The sequence below is a fragment of the Camelus ferus genome, chromosome 18 (assembly GCF_009834535.1).
Source record: "Camelus ferus isolate YT-003-E chromosome 18, BCGSAC_Cfer_1.0, whole genome shotgun sequence".
NCBI classification, from domain to species: domain Eukaryota; kingdom Metazoa; phylum Chordata; class Mammalia; order Artiodactyla; family Camelidae; genus Camelus; species Camelus ferus.
The window spans coordinates 11,466,110-11,486,285 of record NC_045713.1 but is presented as its reverse complement, the minus strand read 5'-3'; the positions used below and the strand labels follow the sequence as shown (position 1 = coordinate 11,486,285).

Below are 20,176 nucleotides of genomic sequence, written 5' to 3'. Positions count from 1 at the left end.
TTCTCCTATTTTTCTGTTATATCTGTAATTAATTACATAAGTTCAGGTGCAACTAAATGGAAAATCCATGAGATAGCTATAGTCTTGGAAGGTATTTGAATTTCTGAACTCTTCAGGATCTAAAAGAAAATCCCCTAGGCTCTGACTGCTAAGATCCCCAAGCTGTTCTGTGAGGCATGCTCTCCTGACATGACATTCTCACAGGTCTGTGGCAGAATGAAAGTGGGGACATGTATCGGTGGTTTTTCATTCAGCTGAATTTACCCACAGTTTAGACTATTACGCATCCCTAATACGTAGTCATTCAGTATTTGTTTCTTACTTTCATTGGTAGAGAAAAGAAAGTACCACTTCACAAGATGATTTACTCCCTTGTTTATTAGAGTCTTTAGAAACTTCGTTTATATCAAGCCAAAAATATACCTTCCTGAAATTTCCTGCCATGGTTGTAGTTCTTGCCTCTGAAAGGACTTGGAATCTGTCAGTTGCTTCTTCATCTCCTGATTGCCCATCTCCGTGTCTTTCTCTAGCTGTTTCTCTTGGAAAGTTCAGGTGTACGAGGCTAGACGTAGTACTCCACATGAGGCCTGCTGTGTACAGACAACGGCTAGGATTTAGGTGCTATAATTGAACCCATACAGTTAAAAACACCTTAGCTTTTAAAAATCAAAGTATGTCCCATCATTGGCTCATTAAACCTTCGTCTTTTTACCCACATTGCTTTTTAAGTCACAGACCTCTCAGTTTTGATGCATCTGACATTCTTCCCTGTTAACGTCATCATATTACTTTCAGCCCATTCTTTCAGGTATACCCCTATGATTTTACATTCTGATTCTTAAATTGCACTTAATAGATCATCTTTAAGAACACTGGAAGTTAGCAATAGAAAATATACTTGATTTACATTAGTAGTTTAATATTTTATGACATAGATACACTTAGTCTTCTTTGAAAGCAGTTTATAAGCACATATGCTAAGAATCCTGCATTTGTTCCGGGAATCCCACTCTTCACCTTTTCAGCTGTTTTCCATCCGAGCACTGTTGTTTGGGCTGTATATCATTTGGCTCAAAGAGAGAGACTAGATTCTCCCTCCACTGTCCTTTTTTTGAGGTTTTATGAGCCAGCCACCACATAGCCTTTCTTGAAGAGTCTGGTTAGAATTTGGATGTAAACTGAACATGGGTAAAAATGCAACATATCAGGGCTGATAAAGAAAAGAGAAAACACAAATTTCCAATATCAGGAGTTATTCTTTATAGGAGGTATCACTGTAAGACCCTTCCAACATCCAAAGAAGAATACTGTGAACAACTTTACACACATAAATTTGACAACTTAGATGAAATGGACCAATTCCTCAAAAAACAAAACTACCAGTAAACCTACCTATATAAAGTAGATAATTTGGATAGCCTTATAGCTATTAAGGAAAGTGAATTCATAATTTTAAATCTTTCCAGAAAGAAATCTCCATGTCAATTGGTTTCACTGGAAGATTCTTCCAAACATTTTTAGAAGAATCAATACCAATTCTACACAATCTTTTTCAGAAATTAGAAGAATGGGAAACACTTTTCAATTCATTTTATAAACCTAGTATTAATCTGATAACAAAACTGAGCAAAGACAGTACAACCCCGCCAAAAAAAAGACTAGACTGATATTCCTCATAAATATAGATACAAAAACCCATAACAAAAATTAGCAAATACAACTTTAAATATATAATGTAAATATATTTTACATAAATATATGAAATATTTATATACATGTGTACTTTGTATGTATTTTAATATGCACTGTACATTTATATGCATATATGAGTAAATTTTTGTAAATATATATATTAATGTATAAATTACATAATTTTTAATGTGCATCATGACCAAATGGGATGTTTTCCAGGGTTGGAAGACTGGTTCAAGTATTTGAAAACCAATCAATATCATCCACCACATTAACAGATTAAAGAAGGAAAATCACATGACCCTATCTGTTAATGCAGAAAAAACACTTAACAGTATTTAACACCTGTTCATGATTAAAACTCTCCAGAAAATTAGGAATTGAGAGGCACTTCCTCAACTTGATGACATCTACAAGAAAATCTATAGCTAACATCATACTTAATGGTGAATCCCTTTCCCCTAAGATCGGGAACAAGGGAAGGATGTTCTCTGTTCACTGCTATTCAATACATACTGGAAGTTCTAGCCAACACAGTAAAGAAAGAAAGAAAAGGTATAGATCAGAAAGGAAGAAATAAAACTGTTCCTAAAAAAGCAGATGACATGATTATCTACATAGAAAGCTCCCCCTAAAACTCCTAGAACTAATAAATGAGTTCAGTAAAGTTGCAGAATATAAGATCAACCTAAAAAAACCAATTGTATGTTTATATACTAGCAAGGAAAATAATGGAAGTCAAAATTTAAAATACAATGCCATTTACAACCGCTCTGAAAACAATTAAATACTTAGGTGTGACTCTTAACAAAATGTGTACAGGACTTATATACATGATGAAAACTACAAAACACTGAAGAAGGAAATCAAAGATGTCAGTAAATGGAGACACGTATTGTTTTCATGGATTGGAAGACTCAACATAATAAAGATACGAATCCCCCCCAAATTGATACACGTGCTTGATGTAATTCCTATCAGAATCCCAGCAGGATTTTTTTGTAGATATAGGCAAGTTATCCTAAAATTATCCTAAATTTTATATGGGAAGGCAAAATACTAGAATAGCTGAAATAATTTTTAAAAAGAATAAAGTGGAAGAAGTAAGTCTACCAGATTTCAAGACTTACTGCACAGCTACAGTGATAAATACGAGGTGCTTTTGGCAGAAATATAGACAACATAGACAGATGGAACAAAATAGAGAACCAAAAACTGATTTTCTGAATAATCAATGAAAAGATAAAATTTTTAATTTTTAAAAACTAATGAGAACAACAACAACAAAAAAACTAATGAGAACGAACAAGAGGAAAAAAAATGTATCAGGGTATAGTAAATATTGGCAAATCAAAAGACATTACCAAAAAAAAAAAAGGCTTTTATGAATAAGTTGAAAATCTGGATGGAATAGACAGTTTTCTAGAAAACGTAAATCAACAAAAGAAACACAAAGCCTAAAGCAGACCAATTGCAGGATCTGACATTTATTGTTCCCACTAGCTTTTATTGTAAGTGTTATTTATTGTAAATCTAGATACTACTATTTTCTATCTTTGAAATTTTCAAAATTGAAAAAAAATTAAACATGCATAAAAACGCATTGTGCACCTACCAGAATGGCTAAAAATTAAGAACTGATGGCATCAGGTGTTAATGATATTGTGGAATGACTGAAACTCACCTACATTGCTGTTGGAAGGAGAGTGTAAATTGGAACAAATACTTTGGAAAACTGCCACTGTTTCCTAAAGCTGACCCAGTAATTCTAGTCCACGTATACTCAACTGAACTGCAGACATATGTGTAGCAGCCCTGGTCATAATAACCCCAACCGTAAACCTGCCTGTCCTAAATAGTGAATGGATAGCAAATAATGGTATATTCAACAATGCAGTACTGGCAGGTTTGAGGAGACCTTCCAGCTGGAACATAACAAGGTGGGGTTGGGGGGAAGAAAGTCAGAAAGTACGTGGAATGTTAGGGAATGGTAAGGAGCCCAGTTTTCCCAAAAAGATGTTATGGGAAAGTCAGGAAACATCCCAGTAAAATAAGTGGGGGACCAGCCACAGAAGGCTGGGATGGCTGGCCTGGATTACTAGCAAAACAGTTGTCTGCATGATTTTGCATTGTCATATTATCTTCTAGGTGACATAAAAATAGAAAAAAGGATGTTCTTTCTGGAAAATAAGCGGCGACATTGTAGGTCCTATGACCGGCGTGCCCTCCTTCCAGCTGTACAGCAAGAGCAGGAGTTCTATGAACAGAAAGTCAAAGAGATGGCAGAGGTAGGAGGATGTGCTCGGAATGTGTTTCTAGGATTCTGGTTTGGTTTGCCTTTGGGACTTAGTATAAAACTGTCTTTTAAGATTTGCATCTTCTTTCAAGTGATTAATTTGAATAAACTATAAGGTTTTTAAACGGAAAACAAAACTAGGTTTTGTAATGATGCTAAAGTTCAGAGTTTCATAAATCAGATTTATGTTAGAGAATTTTGACTGGAGCTTAGTTAACGTATTTGTTTCACCTTCTTCAGCCTCTAATGGTGGAGAAAAAACAGAGATTCCATTCAGCTCTTTAATTCTTCCAAATACACTCAAATGTACAAGTCAACTGGAATATGTATATATTGATTATTTAATACAGGCATACCTTGGAGATATTGTAGGTTTGGTTCCAGACCATTGCAATAAAGTGAATATCACAGTAAAGCTAGTCATATGAATTTTTTGATTTTCCAGTGCATGTAAAAGTCATGTTTATACTGCACTGTAGTCCAGTAAGTGTGCAAAAGCGTTGTGTCTAAAAAAAGCAATGTCCATGCCTTTATTAAGAAATACTTTATTGCTAAAAAAAGGCTGTTATCTGAGCTTCCAGTGAGTCATAATCTTTTTGCTGGTGGAGAGTCTTGCCTCAGTGTTGGTGACTGTTGATTGATTGGAATGGTGCTTGCTGGCGTTTGGGGTAGCTGTCCAGATTTCTTAAAATGTGACAGCAGTGATGTTTGCTGAATTGATTGATTCTTCCCTTCATGAATGACTTCTCTGTAGCATACAGTGCTGTTTGATAGCATTTTACCCACAGTAGGACTTCTTTCAGAATTGGAATCAGTCCTCTCAGATCCTGCTGCTGCCCTGTCAGCTAGGTTTGTGTGATTTTCTCAATCCTTTGTTGTCATTTCAGTAGTCTTCATAGCATCTTAACCAGTAGTTCCCATCTCAGGAAATTGCTTTCTTTGCTCATCTATAAGAAGCCGCTCCTTACCCATTAAAGTTTTATCATGAGATTGCTGTAGTTTAGTTCTAATTCTAGGTCCCTTGCTATTTCTCCCACATCTGCACTTACTTCCTCCTTGAAGTCATCCATGAGTGTTGGGTTCAGCTTCGTCCAAACTCCTGTTAATGCTGCTATTTTATCTCTTCCCATAAATTTTGAATGTTCTTCATTGCATCTGGAATGGTGAATCCTTTCCAGAAGCTTTCAGTGAACTTTGCCCATATCCATCAGAGGAATCAATGTCATTATGGCAGCTATAAGCCTTACAAAATGTATTTCTTAAATAATAAGACTTGAAAATCAAAAATTACTCCTTGATCCCTGGGCTGCAGAATGAATGTTGTGTTAGCAGGCATGAAAACAGTAATCTCATTCATTAGAATTCTTGGGTGACCAGGAGCATTTCAATGAGCAGTAATATTTTGAAAGGAATCCTTTTCTGAGCAATTGTCAACAATAAGCTTAAAATATTCAGTAAATTATGTTATAAATAGATATACCGTCATCTAGGCTTTGTTTTTCCATTGATAGAACACAGGCAGAGTAGATTTAGCAAAATTTTAAGGAACCTAGAATTTTTGGAATGGTAAAGGAGCACTGGCTTCAGCTTCAAGTCATCAGGTGCATGAACATCTAACAAGAGAGCCTGTCCTTGAAGCCAGGCGTAACTTCTCTCTAGCTGTGAGAGTCCTAGATGGCATCTTCTTTCAGTAGAACGCTGTTTTGTCTACATTTGAAAATTTACTGTTTAGTTTAACCACCTTTCTTAGCGAGATCTGGAGAACTTGTTACAGCTTTTATATCAGCGGTTTCAGCTTCACCTTGTACTTCTATGTTATGGAAATGACTTCTTTTCTTAAACCTCTTGAACCACCCTCGGCCAGCTACCAACTTCTGTAGCTTCCTCAGCCTCACTCAGCCTTCACGGAATTGAAGAGAATTAGGGTCTTGCTCTGGATTAAGCTTTGGCTTAAGGGAATATTATGACAGGCTTCATCTTTTGTCCAAACCGCTAAATCAGTCTTTTTGATGTCTACATCATCCCATCATTGGCCAGTGGCATCACCTTCCTGTTAGTTCCTCTCTCCTGGCCCCAGTCATCGTTGACAGCATCCTTGCTTTCTGGCATACCCGGTGACCCAGGTTTAGCTTCTGCTCTTCCTAACCTGAACCTGGATCACCAGCTTCTCCAAGGCGCCTAATTTTATTTTAGTGGAAATTCATACTGAGATTTTTATTTCAAGTTTGCTTTACAGGTTTTTTACTTCTTTCATTTTATGTTTGTATTTCTTTTCTCTTACACTGAAAATCTTAATAACATTACCGTAATGGCTTATTTCCTTTATCCCATATTATATACTTAATAGTTCCAAAATAACAGCCCAATTTATTATCAATAATTAGATTTCTGGATACACTCTAAGATTTATTTATAACTTTGTTAGGTTGTATCAGATTAGGAATTTGAAATTAAAATATTATAAAGTCATTTGAAATAAGTCCGGGTGGTTATGCCATTAACTTGATAAACAATGAGGTTTATTTTTTGATTTTCAAGTTTTAAGGAATTGGTTTTTAATTTGCTTTTCATTTAATTTTGTCATGCAGTTATGTAAAGTATTTTTAGTTTTAATGTCAAAACTATTATAAAACGAGAAACATTCAGAGAGATCTCACCTCTATCCTATCTCTCCCCACCCCCAAATCCCTCTATAATAACCATTATGAATAGTTTTTGGTTTATCTTTATATGCACACACATACATACATACACACACACACACAGACATTTTATTTACCTTTCTTTCTTACCTAAAAGGTATACACTGTTACGCCCTTGCCTTTTTCATTTAACAGTGCATCCTGGCAATGACTTCACAGCATTCCATGGAGATTTTTCTCTTTTCTTTTAAAACTTCCTAGTGTGCCACTGTGTGCAGTAAGAGTTGTTATTCCCCCACTGATGGACATTCAGGGTTGTTTCCAGTTTTTTGCTGTTATAAATAGTGCCATGATCAATAACTTTGTGTGTACATCATTTCATACATCTGCCCCAGGTAACTTTGGGATAGATTCCTAGAAATAGGATTGATGAATTAGAGTATAAATACTTATGTAACTGTTACACAGTGCCAGATTCCCCTCCATAGTGGTTGTACTATTTTGCATTCTCATGAGTAATATACCAGAATGCATGTTTCCTCCCCTAACCTCAGCAGAAAAGTATGTTGTCAGACTTGATTTCTACCCATTCAGTTTTTTGTTTGCTTGTGCTATTCTGTGCTCTTCATAAATGTGTTATTCCTTCTATATTTCGAGTCAGATTTCAGAACCTTTTCCCCATATTTTCTAGTACTTGTATGGTTTTCTTTTTTATGTTTAGCATTCTGATGCATTTTAAATTTACTCTCAGTTAACTTTTTAAGCTACTAAACTAAGTAACTGAAAAGGTGAGTATTTTTTTTTTAAAGAAAGTTTTTTGGGTTTTTTTTTGTTTTCTTTAATGGAGGTACTAGGGATTGAACCCAGGACCTCATGCATGTTAAGCATGCACTCTACCACTGAGCTATACCACCCTCCACCCCGATAACTATTAATAATACAGTTCTTTTATGTTTATGGAAATAAATGCTAAACGGTTTATGTCATCTTTACTAAATTCGCATCTGCGTGTATGATTTTTTGTTCCTCAGCATGAAGACTTTTTGCTTGCCCTGCAGATGAATGAAGAACAGTATCAAAAGGTAGTTAGAAATCTCACCTAATTCATTTATTCTGGATATTTTCATTGGCTGTTTTTCTCATCACATTTCCTGGACGTTTTGTTGGCAAATTGGTTCCCACATAACCTCCAATTAATCTGCTGAGTTTGTAGTTCAACTAAAGTTACAGTCAGATACTAAACCTGTTATAGTTAACTCTCTACCAAACTGAATCAGACTTGAAGGAAAGATAATATTGTTAGTGTTGTTCTTAAAAACATTGCCTGGAACTCATTGGATACACTCCTAGAGCGAAATTTAGAATTCATGTATCACCTATAGAGAACGAAGAGCTATGTCTAACCTCAGGACCAGATGGATTTTGTCTGATGTCTGCCATCCTCACATAGTGGCCTTTTCTGACATGCTAGAAATGGACTAGTGACTGAATCAGTCATTGCCATTAATAAATAAGTTTCCTAGTACTCATGGTACTTGAGATTGCTGCTTTATGTAGCTTCACTATTGTTTCAACAAGAAGAGCATAATCCAACTTTTGAGACCTTGTTAGTTTCATGCCACTTGTCTCTGATTCTTGTAATCTTGTTGGCATCTGATTACAGATGTTATAATTCTGCTTGTACTATGGAATTCATGAATATGATAACTTTATTCAAAGGATGATGCCATAGAATACCCCTAAAAACCATGAAAATCTCACTGTCTTTAGCTATGTATTACTATTTGTACTAGCATTTTAAGCTAGATTTATACAGCAGAAAACAGCCCATCGTTTAATAGGTTCTGGGGATTGCTTTTCACCTCAGAACGTGTTTGAGGGCAGAGGGATATGAAACATGCCCGCCCCTCTACTTGAGTGCAGGGAATTTCATGTGTGTTTCTGATGGCCTGCAGGATGGCCAGCTGATTGAGTGCCGCTGCTGCTATGGGGAGTTTCCATTTGAGGAGCTGACACAGTGTGCAGATGCTCACTTGTTCTGCAAAGAGTGTCTCATCAGATATGCCCAAGAGGCGGTCTTTGGATCTGGAAAGGTAAGAACCATGCAGTGTGTCCATACATAGGAAACATTCATAGGGTCTGAGGAGACCACATTCATAGACAAGTGTAAATACCTCATGAAAATGCCTTTCCTGAGGTGAGGTAATTAATTATTTTTAATGGAGATACTGGAGATTGAACATGCCTCATGCATGATAGGCACACACTCTACCACTGAGCTATACCCTCCCCCCAAAATGAATAATATTTTAAGCAAGGTTATATTTTTTTTCTCCAAAATCACTTTCTCTTGACAACAACATAACAATATGGAAAGCAGTTTTGTTTTGTCTTAATGAACACTTAAAAACCAAATTTGCTTTTCATAAAATATCCCACTGATAATCAAATCACATGACATCGATTATTCTAAGATCAATTGTAGTTTAGTCAAGGACTGATTAACAGTTATGAGAAGAGTGGTTGTGATTAGCAGAATACAGGCACACCTCAGATATTGCAGTTTCCATTCCAGGCCACTGCACTAAAGTGAGTATCACAATAAAGTGAGTCACAAATTTTTTGGTTTCCTTGTGCATAGAAAAGTTATGTTTACACTATACTGTAGTGTGTAATAGCATTTTATGGCTTTTAAAAAGTCCATTCCTTAAAAGTGGTTTATTGTTAAAAAATGCTAACCATCATCTCAACCTTTAGTGAGTGGTGATCTTTTTTGCAATGGTAGCATGAAAGATCACTAATCACAGATCACCATGACAAATAAAATAGTAGTGAAAAAGTTTGAAATATTGTGAGAATTACCAAAATGTGACAGAGATGTAAAGTCAGCAAATGCTGTTGGAAAAATGGTGCCAGCAGACAATGCAGGGTTGCCATAAACCTTCAATTTGAGAAAAACACAGTATCTGGGAAGCACAATAAAATGGAGCATGCCTGTGATGGACCCCCAAAGATGTCCACGTCCTGATCTTCAGAACCTGTGAATATGTTACCTTACATGGCAGATGGAAATTAAGGTTGCTAATCAGATGACCTTAAATAGAGAAATTGTCCTGGATTATCCAGCAAGGCGTGGTGTAATCTTCAGGGTCCTTAAAAATGGTCAAGAGAGGCAGAAGCGAGAAGGGTCAGAGTGATGTGGTGTGAGGAGGACTCAACTTGCTGTTAGTGGCTTTGAAGATGAAGTCCAGACCATCCTCCTTTCTCTTGGAAGAGTTTTAGTCATCTGACTCCATCTGAAGGATGTAGGAACGGGGTGCTTTTCAAACAGTCCCCTGTTTTTAGTTTGTCTTTCTGTCAGTCCTCTCCCCTCCTGTCACTCACCTTTGCCTTCTAAGAGGTTTAGGCCTCCAGCTTTTCCATGGACAGTAGAGGGAATCAGCTTGCTTCTCCTGAGGATCTCCTTTTCAGACACTGAGCTGTGACCTTCCTCCTCTGGTCTGCCTAGCACTTAACCTTCTTTGTCTGCTTCCCATCTTCCTGTGTTGTGGTTTGGGCTGATAGAGGTCCTCTGGTGGAATCTGAGATGGACTTTGTGTTTTTGTTTCATGGTTTTCTTGTTTTGAGTGTGGTTTCTCAGAGAAAAGGGGACAAGAAGATCTTTACCATCTTGGAGTCCGTGTTCTGAACCACTGTTTATTTGCTTCTATTTGAAAGATTTAACCACTGAGGTTTTTTTGTGTTTCTGAAGTCTTGATAAACATTTTTTCCCTTTGCCTCCTGACTTTATCATTCTAGTCAGAGCTCAGCTGCATGGAAGGCAGCTGCACGTGCTCATTCCCAGCAAGTGAGCTGGAGAAGGTGCTTCCCCAGACCATCCTGTATAAATACTATGAGCGGAAAGCAGAAGAAGAAGTTGCTGCAGCCTACGCTGATGAGCTTGTCAGGTGAGTTCCCAGAGTCAGAGTCATCTGTCAGCTCAGTCCCCCCGTAGGAAGGCTACCTGGGAGGCACATTCACTGACAGTGAATGTTCTGTAACAGAGCTGTCTCAGGGTTTATGGAGTTTTTTGCTTTGAAATAAAAGAATAACTTTACTAATAGAAAATCTGCAGTTCAGATTTTCACTCACATTCCTCGGCACCTCTTACTCATCTGGCTTATAGGTATAGTCCTTGTGCGTTCGTTTAGAGGAAAGGTGACGTGTGTAATTTGTTCTCAGAAAGGATACGTTTGTTGAGTAGTTTGCACTGAGGAAGGATGCAAAATGGCACCTGCATTTCCTGGTGAGAGCCGGCACAAGAGAGCCTGGGTCCGTGTTTTAATGAGAAGTAAGGAGTAAAAGGAGGTGTGGCTGTCCAGTTGAAAACTCCGTCTTAGTGTGAACAGTCACGTGGAACTAAGGCAGACTTTACTATTCTGAGTAATATTCCTTCTGCTGTTTTGACTCTAGGTGCCCCTCCTGCAGCTTCCCTGCTCTGTTGGACAGTGATGTGAAGAGGTTTAGTTGTCCCAATCCTCGCTGCCGAAAGGTAGGGGGGCACATTTTTTTTCTAAATTCATATTTGAATTATGGTATTATGGGGTACCTTAGTGGCACAGATACCTGCTGGTTGTCTGCATGCTGAAGTATTTTCATGAAAGCAAATGGAGGTTGGTACTCTGTGAATACTAATTGACATGGTTACAGAGGTCGGGGCCACTTGTGGAGTTTGTCACATAGCTCTGGATCCCTATTTTATGCCATCTTCCTGTAAGGGCAGATACTGCAATGTAAAATGTGAAGGGTTTATGTTTCCTCTACTGTGCTAGCATTTTTCTTGCTCTTTCACCACCCTGTTTTGCTCAGATACGTCTCTTCTGTGTGCGCACATGAGCTCACACACACTTCTGCCATTTTCAAAGTCCGGTGGTATTTCTTTGAAGAATTGGGCATCATGGTGGCATCTGTGTCACATCTGGTAGATGATTCACTCACCTGTTCTCGTGAGGACTGATTATGCCAGGTGAACCAAAATCTAGTTACCTTGCTGCTGAGAATCTTGCCTTTAACTAGACTCGTACTCTGTGAAGTAAGAATGTCTTGAAATTTGTCAACCATTTATAAGCCACTTAAGAGTTTTTAAGGAATATAGTATTGGCATCCACATAGACAAGTCTGTTTTAAGCCAGTTATCTAAAATAGAATGATCAGAGTTGAGTATTATAATATCTCTCTGCCTTTGAGGGAGGAAGAAATGAAAGTAGATATTGAAAAAGGAAGAAGAAACACTGATAGGCTAAAACTTTACTCATTTTGTTTTCAGTATTGACATTTCTGTGTATAATCTGGATTTTTCTTTCATGTAATTGATATATCTAGTTAGCATTTTGTCCCCACGCCAGACTGTTGCTATAACAATTGTTCCAATAGTCTCTGGCATCTTGGAACCAAGAAAGCAGAGTAACTAACTGTCCTGTGTGCTTCCAGTGTGCCCAGCACTGGAATGCTTGGGAAGACAGTCCCTGAACTAAGTTACAGAGAGCAAGGAGAGGCAATAGCCAAAGGAGGAAAGGGGTGGGAGTAGAGAGGAAATGAAGGTGTGGAATGTTGTAGGTTCGAGGAGCAGTAGCATCCTGGACTCTGACTGATACTGGGAATGTGACGGGAAAGGCTGGGAGGGACCAGGGCCATGCAAGCCTTTAGCATCATTCTGAGGCAGGGGGATGGGGCAGTGAGAAAGTAGGGAGATTTGTTTGGCTGTTAAGTAATCTTGGTGAAAGATTGCTCATCTGTCACCCTCCTCTGGATTCTCCATAAATTGCTAAGTTGCAGCTAGGAGCTGCATTTCCTGATAGGATTCCGAATTAGACTCTGCCAGTCAAAGTGCTCGTATATGATTTATGAAGGCCAAAGACAGTTGCAGGAATGTATGAGGTACATATGAGTCCCAAACAGCGTCCCATGAGTATTTTGAGAACATCCAACCTGGGATGTCAGTAAAAGCCTCCTAGGGGCTCCTTTGGAGGGGGGTGGGGGAGGTAGTTAGGTTTCTTTATTTATATTAATTTGTTTTTTAATGGAGGTACTAGGGATAGAACCCAGGACCTTATGCATGCTAAGCATGCGCTCTACCACTGAGCTATACCCTCCCCCCGGCTCTTAAGATTCTAGGCAGAAAAACCGAATAACTCTACTTCCTCTCTGTGGGAGGAATATACATGCCCTGTTGAACTTGGAGGAGGCCATGTAGCTTCTTTTGGGCAGTGAAATGTGATTATGGGTGCGAGATCACGTGCAGAAAAAGTGGTAAAACATATACTTAGGAGTGATGTCAGTAAGATGGTAGAATAGGTAACCCCACACCCTCCATCCCTCCTTCCTTCCAGAAACACTGATTAAGCAATCCATGGACCAATTCCCTTTGTGAGAAATCTGGAACCCAGTTAAGAGGCTCCCGCACTCCAGACAGCACAAAGCCAGCTGCATTGAGGCCTGTAGGAAAATTAATGGAACCAGAGCTCCTCCCCCAGCACATGTAGCACACTTGGGAGGAATTCCTGATTCCTAGCTTCTCCCTGGGGAGGGAAAGAGCAGACTAGAATGTGCAATCTAACATTTGGACTTCTCTGAGGGCTACTCAAGGGGCTGGCTTTTATCATTCCTGAATCTAAGCACTGACAGGAGGGGGCATCAAGTTTCAGATTGCCAAGAACAAAGGCAGCAGTTTGGACTAGCATACACTCATTTGCTTTGTCTCTATCCTTGGCTTGGTGTAGGAAGAACAGGAGAAAAACTGCAAATCCCAGCTTTTGCCTGGGGAGGAGAGATGGAGCATGTGTCCAGTGTTTTTTTGGGGTACAGCCCAAGGGACTGGCTTCTGTCTCACTTGACGCTGAGTGCTGACAGGACCCTGCGTAGTCTAGATGCCTGGAGGCCTCTGAGAACAAAAGAGAGCTGAGAGGCTTGCTGCTGCTCTGGAGGACCCACAGGATAGTCAAGAGGAGGCCGGTACATCTCTGTGGCTTTTTCCCTCAAGGGGAAAGGAAGAGTGGGACAAATACCCAGTGTTCTCACTCTTTGGGAGGGCAAGGAGCTCTTCAAGGGACTGGTTTCTCTCTTGCCCAACTCAGAGCACTGATGAGACCCACTCTACTCTAGATGCCTGAGGGTTGCTGAAAACAAACAAGCTGCACTGCTTGCAGCAGCTTCAGAGAACCTGCAGTACTGTCAACAGACACCAGAGGGAGCAAGAGATTACAAGCTCCTGTAAAAAGAAACCAACAAAATCTATAAATTGGGAAGTTAAGGGAGGGAGGGATAATTCAGTGATAGAGTACATGCTTAGTGTGCACGAGGTCCTGGGTACTGTCCTCAGTACCTCCATTAAAAATAAATTTAAAAAATAAAGAAGTAAATCAATTGGGAATTTAAGTCTAGAGAAGGTTCATCCACAGAAAAGGTTTGAGAGGCCCCCACAATCTAAAGCCTTGTACAAAGCCAATACAAAGCCTTGCGCAGTAAAGCCCTGTACAAAGATTTCCTTGTATAAAGCCGGTCTGTGAAGATTGGAAGAGTATTTTTTCAAATGTGTGGGTCCTGACAAAGTAACAAGGCACAAGAAGAAAAACATGGTCCAGGGAACTATATTCAATATTTTGTAGTAACTTACGGTGAAAAAGAATATGAAAGTGAATATATATGTGTTCATGTATGACTAAAGCATGGTGCTGTACACCAGAAACTGACACAACATTGTAAAGTGACCATACTTAAATAAATAAACAAACAAACAAAAAGAAAGAAAGACAGAAACATGTTCCAACCAGAGAAACAAAATATTCAGAAACTGTCCCTAAAGAAATGGAGGTATATGAATTACTTGACAAAGAATCCAAATAATCTGTATAAAGAAGCTCAACAAGCTCAGGGAAACCATATTTGAACAAAATGTGAGTATCAACAAAGAGAAAATATCTAAAAGAAAGAACCGAACACAATTTGGAGCTGATGAATACAATAAATGATTGAAATTGTCCCTAGAGGGGGTCAACAGCAGACTTGATCAAGCAGAAGAATCAGTGAACTCAGATTATTTGAAACTGTCTAGTCAGAAGAGCAAAAAGAGGGGGAGTGTATAGCTTACTGGTAGAGTGTGTGCTTAGCATGCACAAGGTCCTGGGTTCAATCCTCAGTACCTCCATCAAAAAAATAAATAAATCACCACCCCACAAAAAAAAAGAGCAAAAAGAAAAACGAAAAGGAACATAAGGGGCACTGTCAAGCCAACCAATGAATGCATTACGAGAGTCCCAGAAGGAAAATGGATCCCAATTAGGATGGGATGGACCAGACACTTTATAATCAAATTGTCAGAAGTCAAAAGGACAAAGAGAATTTGTAAAAACAACAAGAGAAAAGCAGCTTGTCATATATAATGGCTCTCCCATAAGATTCTCAGTGGGTATATCAGCAGAAACCGTGTAGAACAAACGACAGTAAGATGATATATTCACAGTGCTAAAAGAATAAAAGAAAAAAAACCTGCCAATCAAGAATACTATTTCTGGCATAAACAAGTGAGGGAGGAATTAAGACATTCCCAGATAAACAGAAGCTTAGGGAGTTCATCACCAGTAGGCCTGCTTACGAGAAATGCTAATGTGACACAACATTGTAAAATGATTATAAATCAATAAAAAAATGTTAAAAAAAAAAAAAAAGAAATGCCAACAAGTCATTTGAGTTGACGTGAAAGATACTAGACAGAAGCAACATAAGAAAGCATAAAGCTCACTGGAAAAGGTATATTTGTAGACAAAGAGGATACTGTAATGTGTGTATGTAATCACTTGTAATTCTGGTATAGAACTTAAAAGACAAAAGTATTAAAAAATAACTATATAAAAATATATTTATGGATACGCAATATAAAAAGATGTAATTTGTGACGTAAAATAATAGGGAAGTAAGAGAGTAGAGTTTTTGTATGTGATCAAAGTTGTTACCAGCTTAAAATAGATTGTTATAAATATACACAAAAGAAAGGAAAGGATCAAGGCATGTCACTACCAGAAATTCTACAAAACACGAAGGAAGACAGCAGGAAAGGAAAAGAGATGAAAGAGCTACAAGCTAGCGAACAACAAAATGGCAGTAGTAAGTGCTTCCCTGTAAGTACTTACTTTAAATGTAAATGGATTGAACTTTCCAATCAAAAGACATTGAGTGGCTGAATGGATTTTTTAAAAAAATCCAACTATATAATATCTACAGAAGACTTACTTGAGATTTAAGGACACATTGGTTGAAAGCGGAAGGATGGGAAAAGCTGTCTTACACAAATGATAGCCGAAAGAGAGCCAGGGTGGCCATACTTATGTCATACAAAATAGCCTTTTAAGTCAGACCTGTTGTAAGAGAGAAGGACATTAAATAATGACGGTCAGTTCACCAGGAAGATGTAACAAGGACAAATAAATGTGCAGCCAACATTAGAGCACCCAAACATGCAGAGCAAACATTGACAGATCTGAAGGGAGAAATAGACAGGCAATTCAGTAATAGTAAGAGATTTCACTTCTCCATTGTCAGTCGTAGATAGAGCAAGTAGACCAGTAAGGAAGCAGAGAACTTGGACAACACTGTCAACCACATGGACCCAGCAGACATACGAAACACCCACCTAACAGGAACAGAAAATGCGTTCTTCTCAAGTATGCACTTTAGAAGGCCAGCATCACCCTAATACCAGTGCCGGACAGACAGCACAAGAAAAGAAAACTACAGACCAACATCCCTGCAAATGTAGATGTAAAACTCCTCAACAAAATACTACCAAAAACCAAGCTCAATAGCACATGGAAAGGATTACACACCATGACCAGATGGGATTTATCCTTGGGATGAAGGACAGTTTGACAAAAATCGGTAATGTGGTAGACCACGTTAACAGAAGAATAAAAATCATACTATCTCAATAGATGCAGAAAACAATTCCATTTATAATAGCATCAAAAGAATGAAGTACTTAGTACTTAACCAAGGAAGTGAAAGACTTTTGCACTGAGAACCACAAAACATTGCTGAAGGAAACTAAAGACACAAATAAATGGAAAGACATCCATGTGTATGGATTGGTTATTAAAATGTCATACTGCCCAAAACCATCTACAGATTCAGTACAATTGCTATGAAAACCCCAAGGGCATTTTTTACAGAAACGGGAAAAAAATCCTAAAATTCATTTGGAGCCACGAAGGGCCCCAAGTAGCCAAAACAATCTTGGGAAAGGAGAGCAAAGCTGGAGGCCTCACGCTTCCTCCCTTCAAAGGATATTACAGAGCCAAAATAATCAAAGCAGTATGTTACTGGCATAAAGACAGGCATACAGACCAGAGGAACAGAATAAAGCCGTGCTCCCATAGTCAAGGATATACAGTAAGATATGCTCTTCAACAGATGTTGCTGGGAAAACTGGATAACCACGAATTGGACGTTATCTTATACCACATACAAAAATCAACTCAAAACGAATTAAAGACTTAAACAAGTGACATGTAGAAACTTACTAACTCTTAAAAGAAAACATAGTGGGGAAGTTTCCTAACATTGATCTTGGCAGTGATTTCCTGAATGTAACACTAAAAGCACAGACAACAAAAATAGACAAATAGGACCACATCAAACTAAAAAGCTTCTGGGCAGCAAAGGAAACAACAGACTGAAAAGGCAAACTTTGGAATAGGAGAAAGCGTTTGCAAACTATTTATCTGATAAAGCATTAATATCCATAACATACAAGGAAATTCTACAGTTCAGTAACAAACAACAACAACCGAAAAACCAATTTTAAAATGGGCAAAGGACCTGAATAGACATTTTTGCAAAGAAGATATATAAATGGCCAACAGGTATATGAAAAGGTGCTTGATACAACTAATTATTAGGGAAATGCAAATCAAAACCACAGTGAGATGTCACCTCACATCTGTTAGGATGGCCACTTTAAAAGAAAGTGTCAGCAAGGATGTGGAGAAATTGAAACCATTACACGTTGTTGGTGGGAATGTAAAATGGTACAGCTACTATGGAAAATAGTATGGAGTGTCCTTAAAAAATCACAAATAAAACTTCTGTACAATCTAGCAGTCCCACTTCTGGATTTTTATCCAAAAGAATTGAAAGCAGTATCCTGAAAAGATATTTGCACTGCTGTGTTCATTACAGTATTATTTACAATAGCCGAGATACGAAAACAGCCTAAATAGCCATCGATGGATAAAGAAAATACAGTCTATCCATATAGTGCAGTGTTATTCAGAACTTAACAAGAAGGAAATTCTGTCATACTACAACATGGATGAACCTTGAGGACATTATGCTAAGTAAGCCAGTCACAAAAAGACAAATACTGTATAATTCCTAACAGGATGCACCCAAAGTAGTCAAACTCGCAGAAGAAGAAACTAGAATTATGGGGCTAGGGGAGGGGAAAATAGGAAGTTGCTGTGCAGTGGGTATAGAATTTGAGTCATATGAGATGCAGGAGTTGCAGAGATCTGCTGTACGACAGTGCACTTCCAGTTCACAATAGCGAGCTGTACACTTAAAGTGGGTTAATAGGGAAGATTTCATAGTATGTGTTTTTTTACCACAATAAGAGAGAGCGAGCATGTGATTCACTGTTTCTTTTCTTTCTGCCAAGATGGACATGTAGAAATAAGCTTGTTTTGAGCTCTTGAAGTTTGAGTCTTTTCCAGCAGCATAACCTAGCACATTCTGACCGGTACAGATCATGAGAAACAAAAACTGACATTGGGGGTGGAGGAAAGCAGCAGATTAGAAAGAGATTAGGGAGAGAAGGTTAGAAAGAGAGATTTTGACTCTGGGGTTGAGGAGAAGCCCAGATAACTCACTTTTCTGGTTTTGGCCGCTAAGTGGGTGTTGATGTTATACACACAAAATTGGAAATAGAATTGAAAGAGGTTCCAGGAGAGAAGGTCTGCTCTGTTCTGGACATGTTGAGTTTTGAGGGTGAGCATACTTTTCCCCAGTGCCTGGCACGTATTAGGTGCTCATTAATTATTTGGGACATGACTAGGGTCAGGAACACAGGGAGAGTAGATCTAGGCTGCAGGAAGATTGAGAGTCACGAGTAAGAAGCATTGAAAGGAGGAAGTCCTGGGGGGCAGGCAGAGGACTTACACAGGGAGCTCAGGAGGGCTGGGGTGGGGCCTTCAGGAGGTAGATCACAGAAGTCAGAGAACACTGGCATCTGAGGATGCTGGTAGCATTTGCATTAGAATCTCATCACATTTTTAGGTGAGTTTAGGGTAAGTATTATGTTAAAAATGTTGAGTCCTGCTATCAGAGTTCAAAATATGCCTTTCCAGTTATTCAAATCTTTTACGTCCCTCCGTAGTGTTTTAGAGTGAAAAGAATGCATAATAAAGTGTTACTGATTACAGTGTGCTTCAGAACTTGACCCTCACCTGTGGATAACATTCACATTCTAGACTTGGTTTCCACCATTAGGGTAAAGTCTGCAAATGTTTGGCCCACTGTGGGAAATAAAGGGAAAACTGTCTCATAGATACCTGAGCCAGTGACAGCCAGTTACAGAAAAATTCCCACCTGTCCTTTTGAAAAGAAGGGAAGACAGTTCATTTGATCCTAATAGGAGCTTTATGGAAAGATTCACCACTAGGTGGCACTGACACTCCATGAGGAAAGGTTTTCTCTTGGGCATTTCAAATGTGTGTGTCAGCAAAACACTGTCTTGTAAGCAGAATTGACAGAATTCTTTTAGGGTTAGTACCAAAACAAACAACTCTGTGCATTCAGAATTTAACATCAAAGATGTCAGTGTTGTTAAGGCACATGCTTTTACCTTTTTCACTGGTACACATTCTACTTATGACATCCTTTCCCTTTAGCTAGATGGCAAAACCAACTGTTAGTCCTTGAGGATTCCTAATGTTCAAGAAATGAGCCACAAGCTAATTTTGGCCCTTGTGAGACTAAGGGCATCTGCTTCCTCGTTGCAGTGTCATGGCCAATAATCTAAACTGCAGTTAGATTTCCAGTAACTTGTCACTCTGAGATGAGGCATTTATATCAATGCATTATCTGAAGGAGGGCTTAAACGTGTGTAATCATTCCCCTGAAACCCCTGAAGAATGAGGCACTGTATCTTTGCAACGGGGGGGTCTTTGTTTCATTGACACGGTGTAATGCCTTTGTCGTGGCCCTCAGTGTCCTTTGTGTTCTCAGGTAGAGGATGCATCAGTTTGTCTTCAACGTGCTACTCTCAGGAACGGACTAGATGTGTTTGGTGTGGGACTGCAGAGTACTAGATAAAAAGAGATTTGAAAGTGATGCTTCTGGAATACTTTTTAGGGTCAGAAATTTCCCTGCTGAGTCTCTTTCTGCTTGTCTAGAACCTTAGCTTTGCTCCATAAACTCAGAGGTATGTAAGTAGAGCCTTCTGGAAAGTTAGCCGGGGCCACAAGGTGGAGGTTTAAGAATATTCATGAAGTAAGTGCTAAGAAAGGAAGACCATTGG

At 38.7% G+C, this 20,176-nt stretch overlaps 1 protein-coding gene and 1 non-coding gene across 3 annotated transcripts in view; one reads left to right on the top strand and one right to left on the bottom strand.

Annotated features, from left to right (window-relative positions):
• The window catches only part of RNF216 (ring finger protein 216), a 135,095-nt gene that overhangs the window by 38,762 nt on the left and 76,157 nt on the right, over positions 1–20,176 (top strand). Inside the window, exons 9-13 of one of the 2 annotated variants that reach the window (XM_032459981.1) lie at positions 3,841–3,980; positions 7,662–7,712; positions 8,586–8,723; positions 10,429–10,577; positions 11,083–11,161. In XM_032459981.1, coding sequence (XP_032315872.1) covers positions 3,841–3,980; positions 7,662–7,712; positions 8,586–8,723; positions 10,429–10,577; positions 11,083–11,161 — 557 coding nt within the window. The remainder of the gene's footprint in view (positions 1–3,840; positions 3,981–7,661; positions 7,713–8,585; positions 8,724–10,428; positions 10,578–11,082; positions 11,162–20,176) is intronic. The other variant, XM_032459982.1, reaches the window with a different exon arrangement.
• TRNAV-AAC lies at positions 7,473–7,544 on the bottom strand. Its single transcript has one exon. It is a non-coding gene; the product is annotated as a tRNA-Val (tRNA).